Source organism: Bombus impatiens, unplaced genomic scaffold, assembly GCF_000188095.3.
Source record: "Bombus impatiens unplaced genomic scaffold, BIMP_2.2 scf_0312, whole genome shotgun sequence".
In the NCBI taxonomy this organism is placed as follows: Eukaryota; Metazoa; Arthropoda; class Insecta; order Hymenoptera; family Apidae; genus Bombus; species Bombus impatiens.
Genome location: NT_176731.1, coordinates 72448 through 96924, shown reverse-complemented (window position 1 = coordinate 96924; position 24477 = coordinate 72448). Strand labels below are relative to the sequence as shown.

The window sequence follows — 24477 nt, the reverse complement described above, 5'->3', positions numbered from 1 at the left end:
AGCGAAAATTCAAAGTCGATTTTCTCGAAAACAAAGCCTCAAACGAAAAGTTTTTATTGTATATTTTCGACTTCTTTTTTCGCGTAGAATCATCCCCTTTCCGCTTGTACCACCAGTTACCAACCACCCTGTATATTTGTTACGAATAAATAATATGTGCGTTAGGAAATTTCTTTGGTGTGGATATTTTTTAATATGAATTGTTAAATATTCCATTATTTTGATGCTCTCCTTTGCTATTAATTAATTCACTTTTCGCTCGTAAAATTTAGTTTCGTAACCCGTACATAGGCTGATATTTTAACATAATCGATAATTGCAGATGCCTTTTAGAGCATGTTCGCACGAAATTAATTAGCATTCATTACTTGTCGCTTATGAATATCAGTTATAACCATCCAGGTTGTTTATTACAATTAGTACTTGACGAAGGATCTCGAATAATGCGTTTGTGATATCACAGATGATTAATTATTGCGGCTTGTTCCTAGACTCTTCCTTCGTTATTAGAATGCTCATTATACATACTATTACTTTAACGACTTATCTCGTTCTCCATTTATTGCTCAATAAATATTTCTATGATTGCTTTTTATACACTGTTGAGAATTGTGGAACTTAATAAATGTATACGAACACTTAGATTACACTTACAATTGATATCAAAACAGTTTCAGATTTATTTAATATGTGATTTACAAGATATTTGTCGATACAAATTTGCACGCGTCTCACCATTTTCTTCACCACACTACCAACGCAACAGTTGCATTCTTCTGCTTAGGTGAATTAATTAATAACAGAGGAGAGCATCAAAATAATGGAATGTTTAACAATTCAAATTAAAAAATATTCAGACCAAAGAAATTTCCTAACGCACATGTTATTTATTCGTACAAATATAGAATATCGTAATACATGTTTGCACGCATATACTCCAATACACTCATACTCGTATACGTGTATCACTACTATGGGGCTAATCTAGTGTAGCACACAAAATTACACATATCTCAATACACACACACATATGTTTAAATTTCGGCGCATAATAGGTTTTTACATTTTCAAGTTTTATATTAAAATTCTTTTCAGTTTCAAAGCAACATTAAAATAAAAAAGTTAACAAAAAAGTACCTATCACCTGTTGCGAAATGATCTTCATTTAAAAATGCAATAAATTCAACAATAGACCGATATGTTTAGCTCGCAGACTGACATTCAACAAATTCTACCATCTACAGTAGACTGTACATTTTCGAAACAAAACATCCTCTGTACAGAACTTCAATGAAGCTATTTATTCGTCAGCATGTTAAGCAGTCTATTCATTCGGCACAACCGGCATTTGTAACTTCGCATCAGAATTCAGGACGGCCGGTCGCCGAAGTCACCGACATCTTCTAATTGCTTGGCCAAGTTAATGAGGAAACAAGTCTGCTAGGAGCCGCTGACGACCAACCCAGTTTCGTATTTTATTTGAACAGATCCGTTCGAGAGCGATATTTATCGATGTTCCCTTGCCCAGGACGGAGGGCGTTGCCTTTTGCCATTCTTTTTCTCTCCTTTCCTTTGCTCTCTTTCTTTTTCTTTCTTACCTCCTGTTCGTTTCACGTTGAACTGAAGCGCCACGGACGATAAAGCTTTTCGATGGATCACAGTTGCAAAACGAAAGGGCACAGTTACTTGGCCGCGAGCGACCGATAACGCAACACGTTCGTCCCCAAATAAGGGATCGCCTCGAGAGAAGAAAAAAGAAAGCAATTTCGATGTTACTGTTCCGTAAATGAAGTCGAAACGACGTGTACACGTGTCACTGTTTTGGGGAGGAAGGAAAATGCTGCATAAAGGCGCCCTATATTGTAAAATATTATTTCGAAATTGTGATTCGCAGTCTGAGATTCGAGAGTTTCATCTTTTTACGCTTTGTATTGCTTTATAACGCGGAGAGTTGATATGAAAGCGACTGGTTATTTCGTAGAGATATATTTTTAGAGTAATCAATATAACAATACGAAAAGAATATGAAACATTCTAATCTTAAAAATCTTTCCTTCATTTTCCTTTATTTTATTCGTCCACTAAGTGAAACAGATTTAAAATAGTTCGCCATCGTCGTGAGAATCAATCGAAATGATGCTGGCCAGGCGAATGCTCGAATTTACTACTTAACAGGCAAAACGAGATCGTTCGCTGCAGTTGTATTCTGCCTAGAGTTTCTACGATATTTACAAAGCGACAACATTGCGAATGTTGTTGATTTTACGAACATTCTTCAAGCGAAACAACTGATTCAAACTCGTCCTAACTTCGACTAACAATTGTACTCGGTGGTTTACGACTTACCCGCCAGTTAATTAAGGCAAGTGATGCATATACGACATCTTCCTTAAAAGACTCGTACAACTTTAACGATTCAATATAATTTTCAAGAAAAACTCCAAGAGGTTGTTTGTTCAATAGCTTCGAATCTAGTAGCGGTTACATGTTCCTGTGAATCATTTAAAGCTCGAATGGCAGGTAAAATGCTTGTTACGATATCGTACGATGTAAAAAAGTTGTATATAGGGCTTGATTTCATTGGTCTTGTAAAAAGCAGCTTTTATGGCAACCTTCGTGTCGAGGTGTGTTTAACGAACGAAGAGGAAAGAATATTTCAAAATGATGTTATAGAGTAGAACATGAAATATTTTATAAAATCTTCTATTAAGTTTTCATGAAATTATTACTTATGAGTTTTAATTACATCGTGATAGCTAAAAACTTATGTTATAAAGACGCGTATCACCTAAAAAACTATTTTCGATATTCCCTTTAACCCATCAAACACGATATTAACCATAAAATCAATACAAAAGATTCCAATGCAAACATATCCGGTGCAAAACTTCCAATTCCAAAGTTCAACAACAGAATTCTCTGTGCGAAGTTCCATCAAGGCAATTACTCTAAGAAAGCAAAATATTGTTCCGAAGGATCAGCACGGGTTATCTAGAAATTCTATTTCACGCCAATCAACGACCCAACCTAAATTCCTAATTCCTAACTTTATCCAATCTCATTATCCCATCGAAGAAAAACAGACAGAAGGAAAGAAATAAAATAGAGCACTCAGAAACTAAGAAGAATTCGTAGAAATGAAAACGATACGAAAGGTGTTGAAAGCAAGCGAAATACTTTAGAAATTTTACTTGAGAGAAAGATGGGACGATCGTGAACAATAGCAGAGCGATTCCTTCAGCGATCACAAATCGAGCGTAGTCATGGATTATGCTAGGATATACGATCGTATGAATGTCCCGGAAACTGGTTCACGCTCGTTGGTCGCAGGAATATCCGCATGAATGAGACAGGACACGTCCATTAAGCTTTGGGAAGAGATAGTCTGTAGAACTCGTGAAGGGCGAGACGTCGTACAGGGGGTGAGTTTGAAGAAAGATAGAAACGAGGTTGTTCTCAATGGTCACGTAAGGGGGTGCTGGTGACGTCAGTGGGCCGATGACATCATCCCGAGGTCGTCATAACCTCGATAAGGCTGCCGGGTATATAGGTCAAAGAGAGAAGAAAAGGATATGGCACTTGGATTCGTAGGAAGAGGGAGCGCGGGATATTTTCAAATGTCACGTAGGCTATCGTAAAATTGACTCATTGCCCCGTTAATACGTAGCATGGAATCAGGAAAAATGGCAACCAGAATCACGGTACCTTCTGTGAAAGCCGATTTTACGACGAGCTATAGGTGGTAAATTATGAAAGATGGTTGAGGTTTTGTTATGGAGAATTGTAAATTCTAACGTCGAGTATAACTGGAGAAATATTTTTGTTACGGTAATTTTAAACACAGATAATTGAACAAAATTTAGGAGTCGATCAGGAAAGAAATTAGCTCCATTGAGAAAATCTATTTGTTTACTGAATTTGGGTTTGAACGATGAGAAATTTGGAAAATAGTATAACTTAGAGAAAGAAAGCAAACGTACAGTATTGTGGAAAAGTATTACATTCAATTTCAAGATGCGTTTATTTGATTATTGAAGTATTTTTAAAAAATGTATGGAATCATGAAAATGATAAATAAGTGTAGTAAAGAGAAAAGCTTATGAATCTATTTCTATGTAATAGTACATCATTATGAGATGAGATTATCCTTTGAAACTTTTGCATACAACTATATGTATAAAGGGTGTATCGAGAGTTCTGGAAGTGACGTGAAAAGATTGTTAAAGTCTCTTGAATCTGTATTCATACTGAATCGCGTACTAATCTATTTTACTTACCATATATTCATAATTTATCAGCAACGTTCTATTCGTATCAACACTAACAAACTATAATATAATATCTATCACTCACATATTTCGTAATATCTATCCAAATCCTTTAATTCGCGCATCTCTTGATGCTTTAGTTTCCAACGCATCGTTTGCAAAAACGAAAAGTTCAGATAATAATTACGCATCGATGTTACACCACGGTAAGCGGAAATTCGTTAAATCGAAATAGGCGAAAACGTTGAAACTGTAACGCAGTTTTAAAAGCAGTCGATTATCTGTTTAAATATTCTAATTAACTAGCAGTAAGCGGTTCGTTAATCCGAATCCTTTAATTCTACCGCATAGCTAGAGAAGGAATTTTCATTCACCAAGCGCGCGTTACGAATCGTGGTTAAAACTAACTCAGCACGTGTTTACACGTATTATATGGGCACCACACAGGGTTTGATCATTTGATAGGGGGGTGGAGCACAGTGTCAACAATTGAGGAGCCAGGAATAGCTCGATCGTCCATGTACTTGGTCTATAAGGAGACCTTAAAGGTTGCCTGCTACGAAGGTGGGTTGGTTTCAATTAAACCTCTTATGGAGAGAATCCACACCTTGCTCAAACATAATAAGCTTTTCACCCCTATGAGTCTGGGTGAAGTTCTATAATGATATATACTACTCGTTTTCCTCGTTATAAGGAGCATCCTTTATGCTCTGATTAAAAGAATTTTCATACCTCGTTGCTGCACCAATTGTGACTGATCAGTTAATTGCGTGGTGAAAACTGGCAACAGTACAGACTCTATTGGAAATTGCGGAATTTCAACTTCTTGTTGCCTATTAACTGGATTTTATTACTACGATATGGTATAAAGTGAACCATGAAAGTAATTGAATACTTACTATAGAAAACTTTTATGTACATATCGTATGTGTTATATAAAACATTTTGAAGTTTCGTTAACGCTATTACGAGACACAGAGTACTATCGTTATATAGGTAAAATATGAAACCAATTCGAAAATGTATGTAGCAGATACACGATATTTATTGCAAACATATACAGGGTGGTTGGTAACTGGTGGTACAAGCGGAAAGGGGGCGATTCTACGCGAAAAAACAAGTCGAAAATATAGAATAAAAATTTTTCGTTTGAGGCTTTGTTTTCGAGAAACTCGACTTTGAATTTTCGCTCGGTACGCGTGCAGTACGTTATAACGGATATCACTGTAGATCGTTGTCTCGATGGAAAAATTAAAAAAAAAATTAAAAAAAGAATTTTTATTCTATATTTTCTATATTTTCTATTCTATATTATTTCATCGAGACAACGATCTACAATGAGATCCGTTATAACGAGACGCGATAAAGTGCAAGCGTACCGAGCGAAAATTCAAAGTCGATTTTCTCGAAAACAAAGCCTCAAACGAAAAATTTTCATTCTTTATTTTCGACTTCTTTTTTCGCGTAGAATCACCCCCTTTCCGCTTGTACCACCAGTTACCAACCACCCTGTATTTAAAATTATTATAAAGCACGAATGGTCAGATATAATAAGCGCTAAAGATGGTCCCACTGAATACTGAGACTTGTTAATATAATTGATCGTTTAAATCGTTTTTTCATCTCCACGAAATATATACTTCCACGAAATATTTTGTAATTTCTATGTACATTTGCAGATTTATTTTAAACTTTGTAAATGTGATAATTGTAAATGTGAAAAATGTGTCCTGTAAGACTAATAATATATTCATAAAATGTTTCTACAGGTATTCGGATATTTTATTACATGTAACGAATATTCCTTTAATGACAAAATAGGAATTTTTTTTAGTTACTGATAACCATTATCAACAGTGACAATATTTTTTTGTTACCAATAATGACAGCGAAGATTTTTGTTTCATTAGAATTTTGCCTATCAGCGAATAATCTGTTAATGCAACGAAATTCGAAACTGGTGGATCTTTTTACCTAAAAAGTAGTTGTGAGAAAATAGTTTCTAGAACATCGTAAAGCTTTTCAAGTTTAAATAATAGTAACAGCAGGAAACAAATTGCGTTAGTTCAATAAGTGAAACAACTGAAGCGGGAACTCTTTATCGCGTTTGCATTGCAATTGTTCTACCTCTGGACGTGATACTGAAGAGCGCGTACATCGATCGGCGAGATAACGCAAAGAATGAATCAAATGGAACGACGAGAAAGTTACGTATCAGCATTGTGACTTATTCAGTTTGAAACGGAGAAGAATATCTCCGAGATAACGGTTGTATTTCATTTTTAGTTTTGAATATAAAATATACAACGACGAAGAAAAGCAACGGCGGAGACCAGCTTTCCTTACAAAATCCTCTATGTACTTTACGGCGTTGAAACTTATATACATCCATGATATTGATCTTGGCTCTTCAAATAGTTATATGGAATCGTTACTTTGGATAACTTTGAGAAATAATCGAAATTTTGATTCTGGTTACGATTAATTGCTTCTGAAATTATCATCTTTTTAATCTACATAACTCTATATCATATTGGTTAAAGAATCGAAGAGTTATGAAATGGATCTCTGTACCCATTTTACAATGACTAAAGTTTGAAGTTTCATTGAAAACTGTCCATTATGTATATTTTATTATTCATTTTTGTTAGAATTTATAATTGTGTATTGGTTTAATTAGGTTTATTAAGTTAAGGTTAAGTAACAGATTTATACAAAATTTTACATGAAAATTTAGTCTACCCATACTTGTATATCTTATAACACATACACGTATGTGCGCCCCCATATATGCCTTATAACGTAAAGTACTAAATAATGTAAAATTTATTAGAGTTTTCCAATAAATGTAAAGCGTAGGTGTCCTAATACTCTGCCAGTGTACATCGTCGAAAGTAGAATTCTTCGCAACTTGGATCGACCTTGTTTCCACGAGCACATCTTTTATCTGGCTGTATGAACCAGTCAGTTGTTCGAGCTCGACGAGATTTATGCTCCTCGTGCTTCTCTTTAAGAAACTTCCAAGTTTCATTGGTAGCCCTCACACAACCGCTTTTGGGTCATTGTCTCGATAGGGCGTCGCTTCTAAGGGTCACCATAAGTGAATCGCGTGTTCGTTAAACGACGACAAAATGGAAGCTACTAGGATCGAACTTATCCTCCGTGTTAGAAAAGTTTCTTCTCTCTCTCTCTCTCTCTTTCTCTCTCTCCTTCGGATGCTTTCATAAAGTCTCTCCTCGCTCGAGCGGAAAATATTTGTTATTTTCGAGAAGTTCTCTCACGAGTTCGCGGAACTTTCGATGAAAGTTTCAAGAGCGGTACCGTTGTGGAATTCGTGAATAAAATATTGGAAGGGAAATTACGGGTTGTATGATTTTCCAGGGAAATTGATACGGTTAAGCTGTTCGTTCAGCCAACATCAGAGGCATCGATTTCGTCGGTAACGTTATATAAAGTCGTTCGAGTGTTCGTAGAAAGCGAGTAAGCATCCCTGGATACTTTTTAAGCCAATAGCCGGTGGATTACGGTGGAAGTAGCTCTCCCGAGTAGAGTGGTTCGAAATGGAGGCGGAGGAACCTGAATTTCCCGCCTTCGGATTCAATATTGTCACGAGTCGTGCTCGAGAAAGAGCTGGAAATGGAGAATAGTACCATCGATGTGCTCTCCAGTTCTCTGGACAGCTATTAAATTTTCGAACTGGATCGTCTTAGAAATTACACGCGTGGAATAAGAATGAATCGCGTTCCTTGGCGCGTGAATATTCATTTAACCTGACAACTTTATGTTGAGGAAATGTAACACGATCTGTAAACACTGCAGTCGATTTTTCAAAAATTTCAATCCTCTATGTATATTATCATTTATAAATATTTGGATACTTCATATTGTTGTAAATATATAAAATACAGATAAGATGGAACTCTTTGAACTAATTTCGGCCTCTTAAGCATTCTTACATTAAGCAGCCATATATAGTTAGTAGATATCGATGAAAATAATAGTTTTGTTAATCAGTATAGATAAGAAGGCGGATGAAAATTGGTTTTGCGGAGATGCCTGAGTTAAGTAAACTTAAATGTGCCTATTCAATGTTTGAAACACGTGTTCCTAGCCACATTTTGAAAGTTCATATAGATTTTATGTTAGTTTCCCATTATACGTGAACATAGAACTTGAATGATCCAGGTATATTCCTTGTTTTAGTTTAAACTGAGTACAAATTATGACAAGTGATAAGAATTAACAACAGAGAAACGCTTTTCAATCATAACGTTAAAAATATGACGAAAATATCAACAGTCTGATTAAATTCTACCGGTAGTTATTGAATGCATAAACAATACACAATTTTAATTCCAATTCTTCCTTTACATTTACTGTAGCGTCATATTATACAAATATTCCTAATAATTCATATACGAGTGATTTTCGAGCCACGATATTTGGAAAAGGTGTAAAACATTCCTTATGAGAATTTAAGTAGTATAGATAAATATATATGGCTGGACGATTGTCCACAAGGTACAAACGTACTCTATTACTTGATGGGTTCTGGTAGGCCAACATCATAAGCGACTGGCCACGGTTCATTTGTGGAATTTACCACGTGGAATGCCAGGAACGGACGGCTAGTCAATAGTTAGGATTCCAAAGAAGAATTGCAGCAAAAATTGGACGTTTGTACAACATAATACTCCGATAATAATGCTATAATGATAAAAAGAGAAGCTTGTTAGTAACATTAGAGAAAAATGAAACGTCCGAGTTGGAAGTAACATTCATGAGCAGCCTGCAGACAGATTTAATGCTCGCTTCGAGTTTTACGCATCGTAGCTTTTTAAATTCTGATATACAGACTATTCTTAGCCGACCCCTTCTCACCCATTTGTCAGTTTATTTGAACGTTTCTAAACGGGGGGAAGCAACACTCACAAATGGTATCTATATTTGTTTTAATCAATCTAAAATATGGTTTAGACTGTTTGCCATCTGTCAACGAATCGATCTTCGAATCCACGAATTTTCAACGTTCTCCGTTAGAAACGGAACGAGACTGTTTGATCTCTGGATTTAGTTTTGTGATGAAGAAAAAAACGCTTTTTCGTCGCGGACACGTGAGGTTAAGTCTTTTTCTCCCTGGTTCTTTTCACACCCTCTTCTTCTTTCTTTATTTTCCATTCTCACCTATTTTTCTTCTTCCCTTTCTCCAATTTCTCAAATGTTGAAGGCCAACTTTTCATCTAGTCCTTTAATCCGACGCGATCTAATATTATGTATATTGCATGTACGTACATTTTTACTAAAATACTTGCGCCATGACATTGCTCTGTAATATATTTCTTTCACAAATTTGTACTGCTCAGGTAACAATAAAGTTTTATTGTACGGTTCAACTTATACTTTTGAGATATTAAAAATATTTCAAATAATTAAACACTTCCAGAAAATATAAGTATCATTGTGAATATTATTATGAAATCTAATCCTTCTATATTTTTTCTCATTATATGAATTAGAAATATTTCTAGTAGCGTAAATAGTAAATAGATTGTAAAATAAACATTACCGTCAAGTCTAAGTCCTCTACGTTGTTTATCATCACACGAATTAGAAAAACCTTTAGTATTTATTGATAATTATTATGAAATCTAATCCTTCTATATTTTTTCTCATTATATGAATTAGAAATATTTCTAGTAGTATAAATAGTAAATAGCAAATAGATTCTAGAATAAACATTACCATCAAGTTTAAGTCCTCTACATTGTTTATCATCACATGAATTAGTGAAACCATTTAGTTATTATGAAATCTAAACTTCCTATATTTTTTCTCATTATATGAATTAGAAATATTTCTAGTAGCGTAAATAGTAAATAGACTGTAGAATAAACATTACCATCAAGTTTAAGTCCTCTACATTGTTTATCATCACACGAATTAGAAATACCATTAGTATTTATTGATAGTAATAAGAAATAAACTGAAATTGAAGAAATATGGTAGGAAGAATCGAATGCTTCCGATGTTTCTTTCTGTATTGTTTATTGAGGAGGTCAGTGGCACCCTTTCGCGAGTGCGTCACTCGAAAGGGAATAATTGCGTAGGCACACGCGTTAACACCGAGCATGAGAGATAGACGGGTACGTATCATCTAAATATACGGTGGACTGGTTGATGGTCCGAAAATAGCTAGGCTTCTCTGTTTGTTTCTGTCATGACGGCTATATGCTGTAGTACGCACTATTCGACACACGCATTCATCCAGCATCCGGGTTTTCTCACAACATTTTCTCTCATATACGTATTCAACATCTTGGAATACAAGTAACAGAAATATATACGTTTCCTATTCTTCTTCCTTTTTCTATATCTATTCGAAATATTCTACACTGATAAACATTTACACTATAATCATACCAACTAGAATTACACCAATGAATCATGATTTTTCATACAAATTTTAATAATTTTTGCTAAAGCATATGAATAAAGTTCTGTTTCATCTCTTGCAATATTTATTTTTTCATATAATCTTCATCCTCATCTCTTTAGTACAAGATTTATATTTTGATTGTTGATATGTGTAAATACGTTTCAAATATGTGTTGAAATTCGAATGATGGGATTCGGAATATTTCAAAATTTTGAGGAAAAATGCAGTCCAAATCGACCATAAGTTGTTTATAACAAAAATCTCTCTTTTATCCAATTGATGTGTGCAGGAGCTGCTCTGATATATGTATGCTCGCGATAAACTGATATCTAACACATACTTGGCTTGCACGTAACTATAAAACATACGCGAGAAAATCTTTCACGCGTTACTCTCTGTAAACCCTTCTATTTTAGAGACTGCAGAGATCGAAGACATTCGAGTCAGCCGCGATATTACGTGTTGTCAAATCGAAGGAGGTCGGTCGTTACGTGCAAGGTATACGATCAAGATGCGAGACAGCGTTTCCGAGGATAATATACATATATTTGTGGAAAAGCGGATGGCCACTTTTACCGCAACCATCGCTTGGTCGCTTTCTTGGTCGTCGGTCTCTTTCTTCGCATTAGCTTCTTAATAGAATAAGGAACGAGATTCTCGCGGCAGCTCTCGAATTACGCGGTTCAGGATTTATAAATAAACAAGAATTCTCGAGAACTCTTGCGTTTCGCATCGTGGAAAGCCAAGTTCGCAAGCTTCTCGCAACCTCGACGAACGACCTCGATCCTAGCTTGAAACACAAATTTTCGTGTATTATTGTGTTAAGTATTTTAATGAGATTCGAGTAAAAGTATTATTCCTCTCGACGTATTCGGTCCTTTGCGAATCGGCAATTATCTTTAAAAGTTTATGTTGTTTGGAGTAAAGGACCTTCTTCTTGCGTAACAACGACTTTCACTGCAGATTTCTCTTTAACTTGTTTTACCATTTTCCATCCCATTCTAATAATTAACTCACTTTTTCAACTCCGAATTATTATTTTAATAACTCCTGGCTGATCATTCCTCTATTCTTATTGACAATTCCCTGACTGAAACTACCGTTGTATCCAGCGTGAACTTTGTAAAACGGCGATTGTTTTCCGTAAGGCAACGTGGAAATTGTAACGTTTAGAACGATCGTTTGACTTCTGTCACTATGGGCCTCGAGAAGAGAAAATGAAAATCAAGCTTGGTATTTCATATATATTTCTGTATTATATGCACTCTGTGATATATGCATATGTGAGAAACAATTGAAATAAAAAAATGAAATTTCAAATTTTATATTATTTTTAAGCACTTTAAACAATAACTCGTTAATTCTTGATTAATGTCAAACGATAATAAAATATTTCATTGTTTCTGCTTCACTTTATTCATTGTCCTGGAATAAAATTTTACATGTAGAACTAAAGCGATTTTCTATGACGCATAGTTCCTTTTTATTATCATTATTTAATTTGTACTTTACAATTTGTCCAGCTGGACATTTGGTAAATTTCTCTAACTTAATCGCTAAATAACAATACCATCTTTGACTATTTTATTTCTTTAGTGAGGTCAGTGGGTCGTTCTCTTTTTAGTCTTCTTTCTATGAGAGTTTTGCTCGCTTCCTTGTGTTTTTCTGCGTACCTGCCGATTTCTTCTTTGATCGTTGCTATTTTTAAGTCTCTGCGTATATCCTCGTCTATGATGCACAGTGACGATACTTTTCAAGGGTTACGTTTCTCTATAAGTACTTATATAAATAAATATCCGAATTAGAATGTAAACCAATTATATCTAAACTAATTATATCTTATTATTTTACAGTCTATCCATTTTGGTGGAGAAAGCGAGGAGGGGTTGGCGCGTTCGATAAAACCCGCGAATATCGGTTCACCGACCTAGAACCGATGTATATTCACGGCCCGGAAACTATGACGTCATTGTTCTCATGGAAACGGGAGTATGGGCAAACGGTGACGTCACTAGCTGCAAAGCTCGGGCTGACGACGGCACGAAGGTCGGTGCACCCAACGCCTGCATCTGGCATGCATCTGTGCAATGACGTCACTACATCATTTTCTTCTTACCGTCCACAGATGTTTACCTCGTTCTTTCAGCGACTCAATATTCGAAAATATCGCGACTTTCCATTCTAACGAACCATAGAACTTTTGAAATTTCTCCGCAATTCGTTCGCTACGATACATCCGAAGAAGAACATTTGAAAAAGAACGGAAGGATTTCGGTATATGCGCACAATTTCTCAGATTTATTGTTACAAGCAAACAAGTATGAACGGTGTTTTAAAATTGAACCTGTTTGATAATTCTCAATCTCCTGGATATAACAATAACTTTTACTTATTTAATTCGCTGTTTTCTAACTTAACGCGTTTGTTTTCATTTTCATCGCATATTATATTTGTATTTGCGATCATTTCAATCTAACCGAGACTGTTGTTTGTTAAATGATTAAGGAACTTTCTGATTAAGAGATGACCTAAACAGAGAATTCGTCCAGAAATATCCGAACGTACAAATTCTATTTATTCTTTTCTAAAACGAGATTTTTCGATATCCGACAAACGCTACTTTTTCTATCTTAGAATGATTGATTTACGGATCCATCTTACCCGACGATCTTTCATCCACTTTACGATTCCGTAGTTTTCTAAATTCTACAACCCCCATTTTTTCAATTAATCTGAACCTACACCTCTTAGGCTATCTTTCATAAAAAGTCTGGCGCCTCTCCAGCAAACCGATGTTTCCAAAAGAGAATATTCGTTTATTTAGGTAAAAGAAACGGCGCGCTAGAGATTTGAAATACGTTCTCTTATCCATCATTAATCGGCCGCTTTTCAGTCATCGTATTTTACACAAGATGCATTTTTGTCTTGAAAATTTGACAGACTCTGACCAAGAAACGATCGCTGGAAGGATTTTGTTTCAACCCTTTGCATTGGGAATTTTATTTCAATTTCGTTAGCAACATATTCCAACCCTTTTAAGTGTTTTGTTTGAAGTTTGCTTTAACTAAAAGATAAGACAATTTAAATAAATAAAGGAAGGAAAAAATTCGCTTCAATATTAGGTTGTCCGAAAAGTTTCTTTCGTTGTATAAGGAAATAATGGAAGCACGACATTTTCCGTTTTATACTGTTTTATCGAATTACGTATGATCCACTTTGTTCTATTAAAATAAAGATCACAACGTCCCACACGTCGTGTTTGTCTAAAGATGCGTCGTTGTAAAAGACGGGTCTGTAAAAGAAAGACACTTTTCGGACAACTTAATACCAGTTTTATTCACACTATTGTTGTATTTTGTAATTTTTAAGCGTGTGATATTCTTCGAAACAATTTCCAGGATGCAATCCTGCTTTCCTTTCGCACGTTTCACCAAGAAACGGTGGGACTCGACAAAGGAGCTGCTGAGATAAAAACTGATGTCGAGTTACATTCGACATTGCAGTGCAAGGGGGTAATTTTGCTCGATGTTCGTTGTATTTCAATCGAACGAACTATTTCCAATTCTCTTCCATCGCTTTTACCTTTTTCCTTGGTAATAAAGGGTGGTAGCTTAACGGTAGGAATAGATTCGGTGAACCTTGATTAGCAGCGAGTTTCGAGCGGCGTCTGGTTCGTCGGCTGTTTCCGATTAACAAGGGAATCCCTTTTGATCGCGACCATTCGCTTAATTATGGAAGTTGTTTAGAACAGAGGAAATTCCGTAAGCAGTTATTTTGCAGCAAAGTTTGTTGCCTACAGGGGATACCACGTTCGAAGAAGAAAATCGATAAATTGTTGTATCGCAAAATTTCCTTTTCTTTTGTAAAAAAAGTGACGATCTGCATGATCGACCTACTTTTCCGTACAATAAGTAGCTTTCCACTTGTTTTTCCTCCTTTTTACTTGTTTGCTCGTTGCTCGATATCTTGAAAAGCGGCCTGTCCCTCGCGAAAAAGGGTTTTTGTTGTTTCTAGTAATCCCGGGATACTTGGAAAAGGCAGCCGTAATATCAAGGACAATACTCGCGGCAGAATCCAATCGATTCGTTAGAATTTTCAAACTTCGATACTCTTCAACTGACATTCGCAATTTTAAAAACTAATAAAAAAAAAAAAAAGAAAAAGAAATCAAACGTTATCATAGCGTCGTTATGTTCGACTAAAACAATAAAAAATAATATGCAACATTTTTGGAGATTACAGGAGAAAAATATGATAAGTATAATTTTGTTGATAAAAGCGCACAGTAAAATTAAAACAAAACAATGAACGAGAACGTACTTATCGTGTTTTTCCATGTAATGTTCGTATAAAAAACCAAAGGTGTGGCTTATTACGTCTTTGCCTCGTGGTCTTCATCTTTAAAAAGTGAACCCTTGGAACGTGACAAAGCGGAAGATAAATATCCCGATATCTCTTAGGCGTCTTCGATTGTTATGGACAATCGAGGTTGGTTGGAAGTGACGGTTGCTTTGAGAACGCAATAAAGAAAAGTGATTAGGTGGCGTTGGATTAGTCGGCCGCCTCCCGACGCGTCGCGTCGCTTTAATTTCACGCCCCCGCTTATTCCTTCTGGCTCGCCTTGAAAAGCGTGCCTCTGGCTAGCTAGGGTCTTGGTAAATATTTCCCAGCGATTGCTGAAACTCCGTTGGAACGGATGTACGCAAACAACCAGCAAGCAAGATAAACGGTCTGCTGGAAGAAAAGGGCGAGGCGAAGATAAAAACAGAAGAAAAGAGCCGTGTTGTCGGTGCGCCCTGAAATTACATAGTCAATTTTCCTATGCGAAGATTCTTCGAAAACTCTCTCTTTTATTTTTACTTCCGTTTCTTCTTCCTCTTATTAGGTGGCTTACTACAAAGAGAAGAAAGATTTACGTGCACCGTCCAGTGTAATGCATCGTGATTTCGGCTTGACATTTTCTTTATGTCTTCTTTCATACGCCCTTTCATGATATTCCCATTCTTCCGGGGTTTTCCACGCCGAACAAGTTTGCATCTGTGTTACGTCGCAGATAAAACTCAGAGCTTCAGAGTAATTCGTGATCATCGAGTTTCTTTCACAATTACATCACGCAATTCTTTCGCTTGTGAAATTCCGATTGTTACACAGTCGTTATTGTCGATATGCAGATTTCTGCACGATTGCTCGTCTATATTTTTTCCTATTCGATTCCCCTGGGATAGTAAATTCATCGACGAGCTCCATGTCACCGTGAATTATACGCTGCTGCACGTGTTTTATAACTTCGTACGTAACACGCAACCAAGCACTTCGTCGCGTTATTTTCGTATTTTATATTCGCAAAGGAACCATAACAGCAAGCGATCGACGCTGATCTTCTCGTAGTTGTCGCGTCTCGTTCGACTTTTTATCGTTCCCGTTAACTATTCCGACGAATCTTTCAGCGTCCAGTATTTTCGGCCACGTTGAAACGACCATTTTGCTATGAAATCGCTGCGAATTTTCTCGTCCAATAACTTTCCCTCTTCGGATTCGCATCTCTTTTTTTTCGACGTTGTTTATCGCTTCTTCACAATTAGAGTATTGGCGAGAAAGTAACGCGATGAAATGAAGTACAGGATCGATATCAGACTGTCGCAAGAAACTGCTCTCGTCCTATTTTACGTCTTTCAATTATGTATTATTATTTCCATTTTCATTTCGTTCGTTGTTTCCAATCCATTGCTTAGTCGTCCAATCTTTCACACCGATGAAATGCCGAGCTTTAATAAAAAATAGCGCAAAGCAAAGCGCGGAAGCAATGCATCGGTTTTCCTGTCATAGCAAGCGCTGCTTTTAAGCTAGAAAAATTTACCAAACGTCTGGGCAACCCCAAGCTGGGCAAATTGTAAAGTACAAATTAGATAATAATTAAAAAAAAAATGTTCAGTGCGACCAGATTTCTCCAGACGTTCTTCAAGAGGTTTTTCAAGGGTCTGATGATTATGGACAATTATTTTCGAGGGGTAGCTACGTATGACATAGGAAAGATCTTTCTACGTTCACTTCATATCGATTTCCTATATTTTGGATTGGTTATTTCCGGAAAATATTTGAACCATTTGAAAAGTCAATTTCGATATTGAGGAATATAAAATGTTCCGTGAGAAGGTTAACACTTTGACTGGCACGTTGGTCATTGGTGACCGGGGCGCTTGAACTTCTTACAATTACAAAAATTGAATGAAAATTGACAGGGTATTTTGAATTTAACAGATAAATAGAAGATACTTTGAAATAAAGGTGCCCCATTGAACAGTGAAACATTTTTATTAGAACATCAAGAAAAAAAAATGAGAACAAATTTGCATGTAACGGTGCATTGTGTTAAAACACTTTAAACATAAATGTGGCACATCCGTACAATCTAGACGATAGATGGTCACCGTTTTGGTCCGATTCTTAGCAATCTTTGATCCTAACTCTTTAACTGTATAAATCTAGGATGATAAAACTGTTGGAAAAATTTATTGAATTATGTGGAAATTGCTTCGATCCCTATGCTTTGAACAAGCTACAAGTTCTAGTTGAGAAAATAATTATTCTACGACTCGAAAAACACGAATCGGATGCGTTATTTCGGAGACGCTGATAATATCAAATCTGTTAGAGCATGAAATCGTGTAGAACGATTAACAAACGTTATACATATTTGCGAATACTACATTTCTACATTATTAATCGATATCGATGAAATCATCGAACGTTGCTCGAACAACTTCTCCGTGCAATGGATCGTTCGTTTTATCCAACTATTGCGAAATCCACGTAGTGAAACATGTACATATATACGATCCACATGTGCACTTGGTATAGATGAAAATAAATCACATAAAGCATGTTCTTCACGATCGGATGAGGCCATTTCAATTTTTCAATCATCGTAATGTTCGATCCCGCAGTTACTCGCGGGACAAACAATAACAAAAATCTTCCGGTTCGTGAAAAAACTCGAATCGACCGAATTCTTTGATTGCCTTGAATTGCGATTCAAGTAATTCTATTCGTAGTAATTATATATTTTCAAATTCGTTTAAAACACTTTGACTGCCACGTTGGTCATTGGTGACCGGAGCGCTTGAACTTCTTACAATTAAAAAAATTGAATGAAAATTGACAGTTAGGGTATTTTGAATTTTACCGATAAATAGAAGATGCTTTGAAATAAAAAGTGCCCCATTGAACAGTGAAACATTTTTATTAGAACATCAATAAAAAAAAATGAAAACAAATTTTGCATCTAACGGTGCACTGTGTTAAAACACTGTGGCGTCCTGAGCGAAACGTGTGGTTTCGGCATGGCAGTCAAAGTGTTTAAGAATTGCATAGTATTAAAGTGGCAGTATGAAATAATGAACATTCCTAAGATTGCTATCACTTTCTTATTACACGTCTCTGATAGCATACGTTTTTACAATCTTTCTCCTACATTATAATCAATAATAAATATAATAAACAATATATATTATTATTTTAATGAATTTTCATCGTTGTATAGTTAAAGTTATGAAAGCGATTTATCTTCAATTTTAATTTCGATGGAATTTTCTTTAAAGACCGATACGAATATTAATATTATTATAGAGTTTACATTATTTATGTTGTTTGCTATTAGCAATATAAATATTAATTGAATTAGACAAACCATTTTCATAGTTCAATAATGCTGTAATGGTTAACAAATCGAGATTTCGGAAATGTTACACGATTCCAAGTACAGTTCCTACATTACAAATATAAAAGTCACAATATTTCTATTGCTTCATTATATCTAAGCTTATATCTAATTTTAATTATAAATATAATAAATACAAAATTGCATTTCCTGGCTGACTTAATAAGAATATCGCTTCATGCTTCTTTTACATACTCAATGATACATGGATGGATAGAAAACTTATCGAATATTCGACATTAATAAATGATTGCCGAATGCATATTGATACGAGCTAACAGACGATGAATCCTAAAGAAATAAGTGACAGGCGTCTAACTTAAATATCCTGTCTTTTTGATGGTCGTTTTCAGAAGCAACACGAGGCATCCGCGATATGCTTCATCGAGCATGAATAAGTTGACATCAGTGGCCATAATCGTTGCAAGGCGAGATCAGACGACCCGGAGAAAATGTAATATCCGTCGGCTCGTACGCCTCGTATCGGCCAGAAGTTTCCCTTACGGGAGATATATCCTTTGCATGTCCGAACGTGATGTATGATTTCGAGGTCGCCAAGAATTCCATCTTTACGACAACACAATTTATATTAGCACGAAAAGTCGTAGCAAGATGCTCGTACCTGCGTCTTTTCTTCCGAGCATCAGTAGTATTTGCCAGTCTGTGGTCAGACGTCAGTGTTCATCCAATACTACTTTATTCTTTTGTTCGCTCGACATTAATCATTGTTGTTTTCAGTTTTTTTTTATGATATTCTTATGTGTCGGGTATCAGGTTTTATGACATATTAGGTATACGTTTGTTATATCTTTGTTATACCTTTCTGGGTATGAAATTCTCCTTTTCCTTTCATATACTTGCTACTTCAACGTCGATTTTCTTAATAAGAAAACTACGAATAATTCATCGTGTTTCTAAATATATTTCATTTGATTAATCGCAGTTAAAGAGGTGTACTGAAACTTGATAATAATATAGTATAGTATAGTTCTTATAGTTCTATAGTAGAGTATACTATAATACTAGTTCTATAGTTCTAGTAGTAGTATAGTTCTAGATAATAATATAGTGTAGTTCTTTTAGAAGTTACTGCCCTAGATATTCGTTTGCAATAGTATTCTTGAATTAATTCTCTTCTAATGTATTGAAACACTTATTGTAGTTAATAGAAACATCAATTTTACGCAATAGGCGAGAATCAAATAATGGCAGAACATCAAATCCCTTCAACGTTTCTCGTGTCAAGCCGTAGGTCGTTCCACGCTACTACGATCAGACGTTTACGCGTGCTATACCAATAGGCCAAAATGCTATACCAAACGCTAGTATCCGGTAGCGGAAATAATCTACGCGCATACCGGAAGCGGCATATTTTCTGCTCGATGTGTTTTACATTTCTGTCAGCTCTTTCCAGCTAGATGAAATTAGCCCCGTGAGTAGAAAAGGTCTCGGTGCGAACTCGAAGAAAAGATACGTTTAATCTGGTCAATCCACCTTCTCAGTGGATCCCCGTGGATGATGACGCAGTGACCTCGCTCCCTATCGCACATCCTTGTCACTCCGATGCGGATGTTTCCTCTTGTTCGACTGCGTCACAGATGACGTCACGTAGTAGCTAGGCAACCGCACCCTTGCGATCCACCAACACCAGCTTTTTCTACCTTTCGTTTCAACCTTGTCTATTCCTCCACCTCCATGCGTCCTTCGACATCTCCCGCGCCAATGGACGAAACCGCGAAGACCAAGCTAACGCGAGGGAACGTAAGTATAGGAGCAGTTTGTTGCTTTAATAATCTGCCGTCGTGGAAGATGGTTAATCCGAAAGTCGTCCAAGAGCTCCGTTACTTACATTCGGACCGGATCTTCTTGGGTTAATTGGCCCGAACCTATGAGACGGTATCGGATTTTTGCGTGCCACCACACTTGATACATCCAGGGTAGAGAAACGTAATCTGCTTCTCATTGATTGGAATTTTAATTAAAATAAGAGTCGACTTTGATTTTGGCTTTTGAAATTTTATTGCGTAATATCTGATCCCTTTTAACGGATGATGTAATAGGATTTGTAAAGCGTGGAATTACCAAAGCGATCAAAGCGAATAATTTGTCAGTTTCTCGACAGATTTTCTATAGGTTTGTAACGATGCATTTTAGCGTATTTGAAAATGATTATTTTTCTCTTGTATAATCCATTTTTTCATATACCCTCGATTTCGAATTTCTTTGACGTACAAGCATTCTTTAGCGTTTAAACATCGTTAAATTGTAGGTATTCATGGAAATATTCGTTTTGTGTATTAAATATTATAACTAGTACTATATCTTGCATATTTTATAATCTTTACGTATTATGTGCATTTTCATATTTTACAAATTCTCACAAATGCATAAAAATTCGCGCTATAGGTATCATTTAATGAAAGAACCAGTCATCTCCGATTTTATATCCAACTTTATCGTATCTTCTGTTTAATCACTCACAGTCATTGGAACTCTGAAGCAGCAATTCTTTTGCCTTCGTCTTTTCCAAAATATGTACTCAACTTTTTGTCGGAAAAGTGTCTTTCTTTTACACGCGCGTCTTTTACAACGATGCATCTTTATGCAAACACGAAGTCTAATCTGTCAAACGTTGTGATTTTTATCTTGATAAAACAAAATGAAACATACGTAATTCGATAAAATAATATAAAACGAAAAATGTTGTGCGCCCATTATTTCCTTATAAAAGGAAAGGAACTTTTCGGACGACCCAATAGTAAACCAGCAATAACGTTAAATCATGGATGAATTTGTTATCACCGAGAATGAGAAATCTTCTTTTTGCCACTAAATCATTATGCATTAGATACTTTGCTCGCTAATATCCTCCGTCGATTAATTTCACTGTGGACTGTGCTTCTTGTCACCGTCAACAACACGATACAATGGAAAAATCGCGATTGCATCACCGGATACTATGCTATGATCGTAATTTTAGATGATGTACGACGGTTGCGATGCGTCTGTCCAGACTTTCAGAAGAAATCCATTCTCGTCGGAAATATCGTAGTCTGATATAGAACACAAAGCCCTTTTTTTACCATTCATCTTGATCTCCCCCTGTTTATCTTTGTCTCTACGTTTCGTGAAACTGTTTTTCTACGGAATTCCCAAAGCTATCGAAATTCTCAAACTACTTCATATTTCGATTCTTTAAATTTTATTCTTTCACGAAACAAGTAGATCTCGAAATTTTCTATAAATTGTGTCGCGAATTACTTTTGTTTATTACCTATTACTACTATTATCTATAGTTTATTACTACCATTTGATAGGCATTTAATAATAAATTATTTATAGCAATAAATAATCTGTACACGACGAAAGTGATTTTTGATGTTAATAAAATACCAAGAAATTCCTCGAAGAGGATTACCTTAATCCTCGGATCACTTAATATCGCGAACATTTTATCTTTTGTGCCCTTTTCTCCTCTTTTATTCCTCAAGAAATTGAGCGTAGATTCAGAAATTCGCTATAAATCACATTAGAAATTGTTCTCGTTAATATTCCCATATAATCTACACACACACACACACACACGCCAGAATCAAATGCATTTTTAATGCGAATAGAAAGTTAAGAAATTCTTAGAACATTCGATGTTTCGAGTTCTTTTTTTCTTTTAGTCTTCGTTGGATAAAACGAGAACGTGGGTCGAGGAATTCTCCATAGGTCGCATTCACAAATTGTTTTCGTTAATGTTAATGTTTTATGCATGACAGTTTGACGATACTTGGTCTCCGCTTTCTGTTATATAGACACAAGTTTCCGGACACGGAAAATCGTCGAAGCGGGAACATTGAACGAGAATATATTTAGGCAACAGTAGCACGACGGTATTGTTCGAATGAAATTTTCTTGTCGTTCGCGGTAACAAGCCTGGTCTCTGGGGCGGAGTGGAATGCGCGTTTCGTTGACGAGGCAAAATTTTGCTAAAAGGGGAAGGGGATGTAATGCGCGCTTAAATAAATCGATAGTTATATAAAGAGACCTGGCCGAGGCAAAATAGCGGTTAATCGGTGGAAGAGGGAGAGGGAAATAGGGCGGAAGAAGATCGGGGTAAGGGTCAAGAGCGGAAAAGGTATTTTTTTCTTCGCAGAAATAATCGTCTTATAATAAATTAAATACACGCGTGTCTCATGTTCCGCCACTTTGTGCCTCTCGTTGCGACTCAAAGAGTGTGAAAGCTGATTTTTTCGTAAGTAATCACGCGTGTTACGATTAAAATGAAGCCACGTTCCGTGATGGAATCGAGGGAACGACGGAGAAGGAAAATGCAATCGTCTTTTTCCCTCGGTGGATCCACTTTAAAATTAGCAATGAAGTCCCCTTCGCGCGAAATAAAAAGGCAATCGCGACGGTTCCAGCGATTCGAATGGTTCAGCGGCGAACAGCAAGCGGCTTCTTCAGTTTCACAGATATCGCGTTTCTACGTATAATGGAAACAGTGGAGGAATCGCGCAACGAATCTTCACTCCGGTGCATCCTTATTTACCTAAATGCGAGAAGAGCAGAGGAAATAGCATTGGCAGACCTGTTACAACGTATAGACAAAGGGTTGGTTTTCTTTTATTACGAAGAGGAAAGAGCGCGCGATTAAAAATTAAGGATACTTGTGTGCCAGGTGAAAAACTACTGTTTACGGAAGTTTTATATTTTAGCCTGTTACGAGATTTACTTTTCTTTCCTTAATTCCTTCCCTTTGTTTTTTTACATTTTTCTTCGTCTGAAATTTTTATGAAGTTCTTCTAGCACGTTTTAAAGAAACACAGTTCACATCCGACGTTCGCCGTGCTATTCTTTGCGCTTGCAAATATTTTTTATACTTTTGACATTGGTATTAGCACATAAATAACGGCGGAGAACGGACGCTGGTTACTCGAGAGGTCAGTTTAAATCACTGAAACAAAGAGATAAAACGTGCGTAACGATTCTTTCTATTTATCGAGGAGCAGCCGCAGAAGTCTTGGTCGTCGTTTGGTCGATGAATCGAACGCACGAGAAGGAATAACGATTTTATCCAGTAAAAATAAAAAAAAGCCAGGAGAATGCGATAAAACGAGCGAATTTATGAGAAATATCCATCCTATTTTCTCAATCATCGTGATTTATATTTGTCTAATAATTTACGAAATGCGATTATACAGGGTGGTTGGTAACTGGTGGTACAAGCGGAAAGGGGGTGATTCTAGGCGAAAAAAGAAGTCGAAAATATAGAATAACAATTTTTCGTTCGAGGCTTTGTTTTCGAGAAAATCGACTTTGAATTTTCGTTCGGTACGCGCGCACTTTATCGCGTCTTATAACGGATCTCACTGTAGATCGTTGTCTCGATGGAATAATATAAAATAGAAAACATAGAAAATATAGAATAAAAATTTCTTTTTTTAATTTTTGTTTTTAATTCTTCCATCGAGACAAGGATCTACAGTGAGATGCGCTATAACGTACCGCACGCGTGAAAATTCCCAGCGAAAATTCAAAGTCGATTTTCTCGAAAACAAAGCCTCAAACGAAATATTGTTATTATATATTTTCGACTTCTTTTTTCGCGTAGAATCACCCCCTTTCCGCTTGTACCACCAGTTACCAACCACTCTGTATTGTTGAAAATAAGCGATTGTTGTTCGAAACAATAAATATTATACTAGCTGATCAATCAATACATCGATATTTCGCATATTTTTTAACAATAACTTCAATATATCGATGTAATTACTTATACATTCACAATTTTTACATAAACGGGTATATACCAATAAGTATTAGGTTGTCCGGAAAGTGTCTTTCTCTTACAGACACGTCTTTTACAACGACGCATTTTTGTACAAACACGAAACCTAATCTGTCGAACGTTGTGATCTTTATTTTGATAGAACAAAATGGATGATTCGTAATTCGATAAAATAATATAAAACGAGAAATGTTGTGCGTCCATTATTTCCTTATAAAACGAAAGAAACTTTTCGGACGTGCTAACATTTGTAAGAAGATTTCGCATACATTTCATA

At 36.0% G+C, this 24477-nt stretch overlaps 2 protein-coding genes across 3 annotated transcripts in view; both read right to left on the bottom strand.

The window, feature by feature from the left end:
* The window catches only part of LOC100742594 (diacylglycerol kinase 1), a 71778-nt gene that overhangs the window by 25164 nt on the left and 22137 nt on the right, over positions 1 to 24477 (bottom strand). The gene's annotated exons all lie outside the window — the stretch shown is intronic.
* LOC117151582 lies at positions 19559 to 20640 on the bottom strand. The gene is made up of 2 exons (XM_033320402.1): positions 20271 to 20640; positions 19559 to 20167 (listed from the first exon to the last, which is right to left on the bottom strand). Exons 1-2 carry the CDS (start codon positions 20382 to 20384, stop codon positions 19961 to 19963), a joined length of 321 nt encoding a protein of 106 aa, XP_033176293.1. The 5' UTR covers positions 20385 to 20640; the 3' UTR covers positions 19559 to 19960.

Excerpts from the sequence above, each read along its gene's own strand:
- LOC117151582 (XM_033320402.1), bottom strand. The coding sequence starts at position 20,384 with ATGAGAAGCAGATTACGTTTCTCTACCCTGGATGTATCAAGTGTGGTG. Across the intron at positions 20,168-20,270 it reads CAAGAAGATCCGGTCCGAAT|CTTGGTCTTCGCGGTTTCGT; the intron begins GTAAGTAACGGA and ends CCCTCGCGTTAG.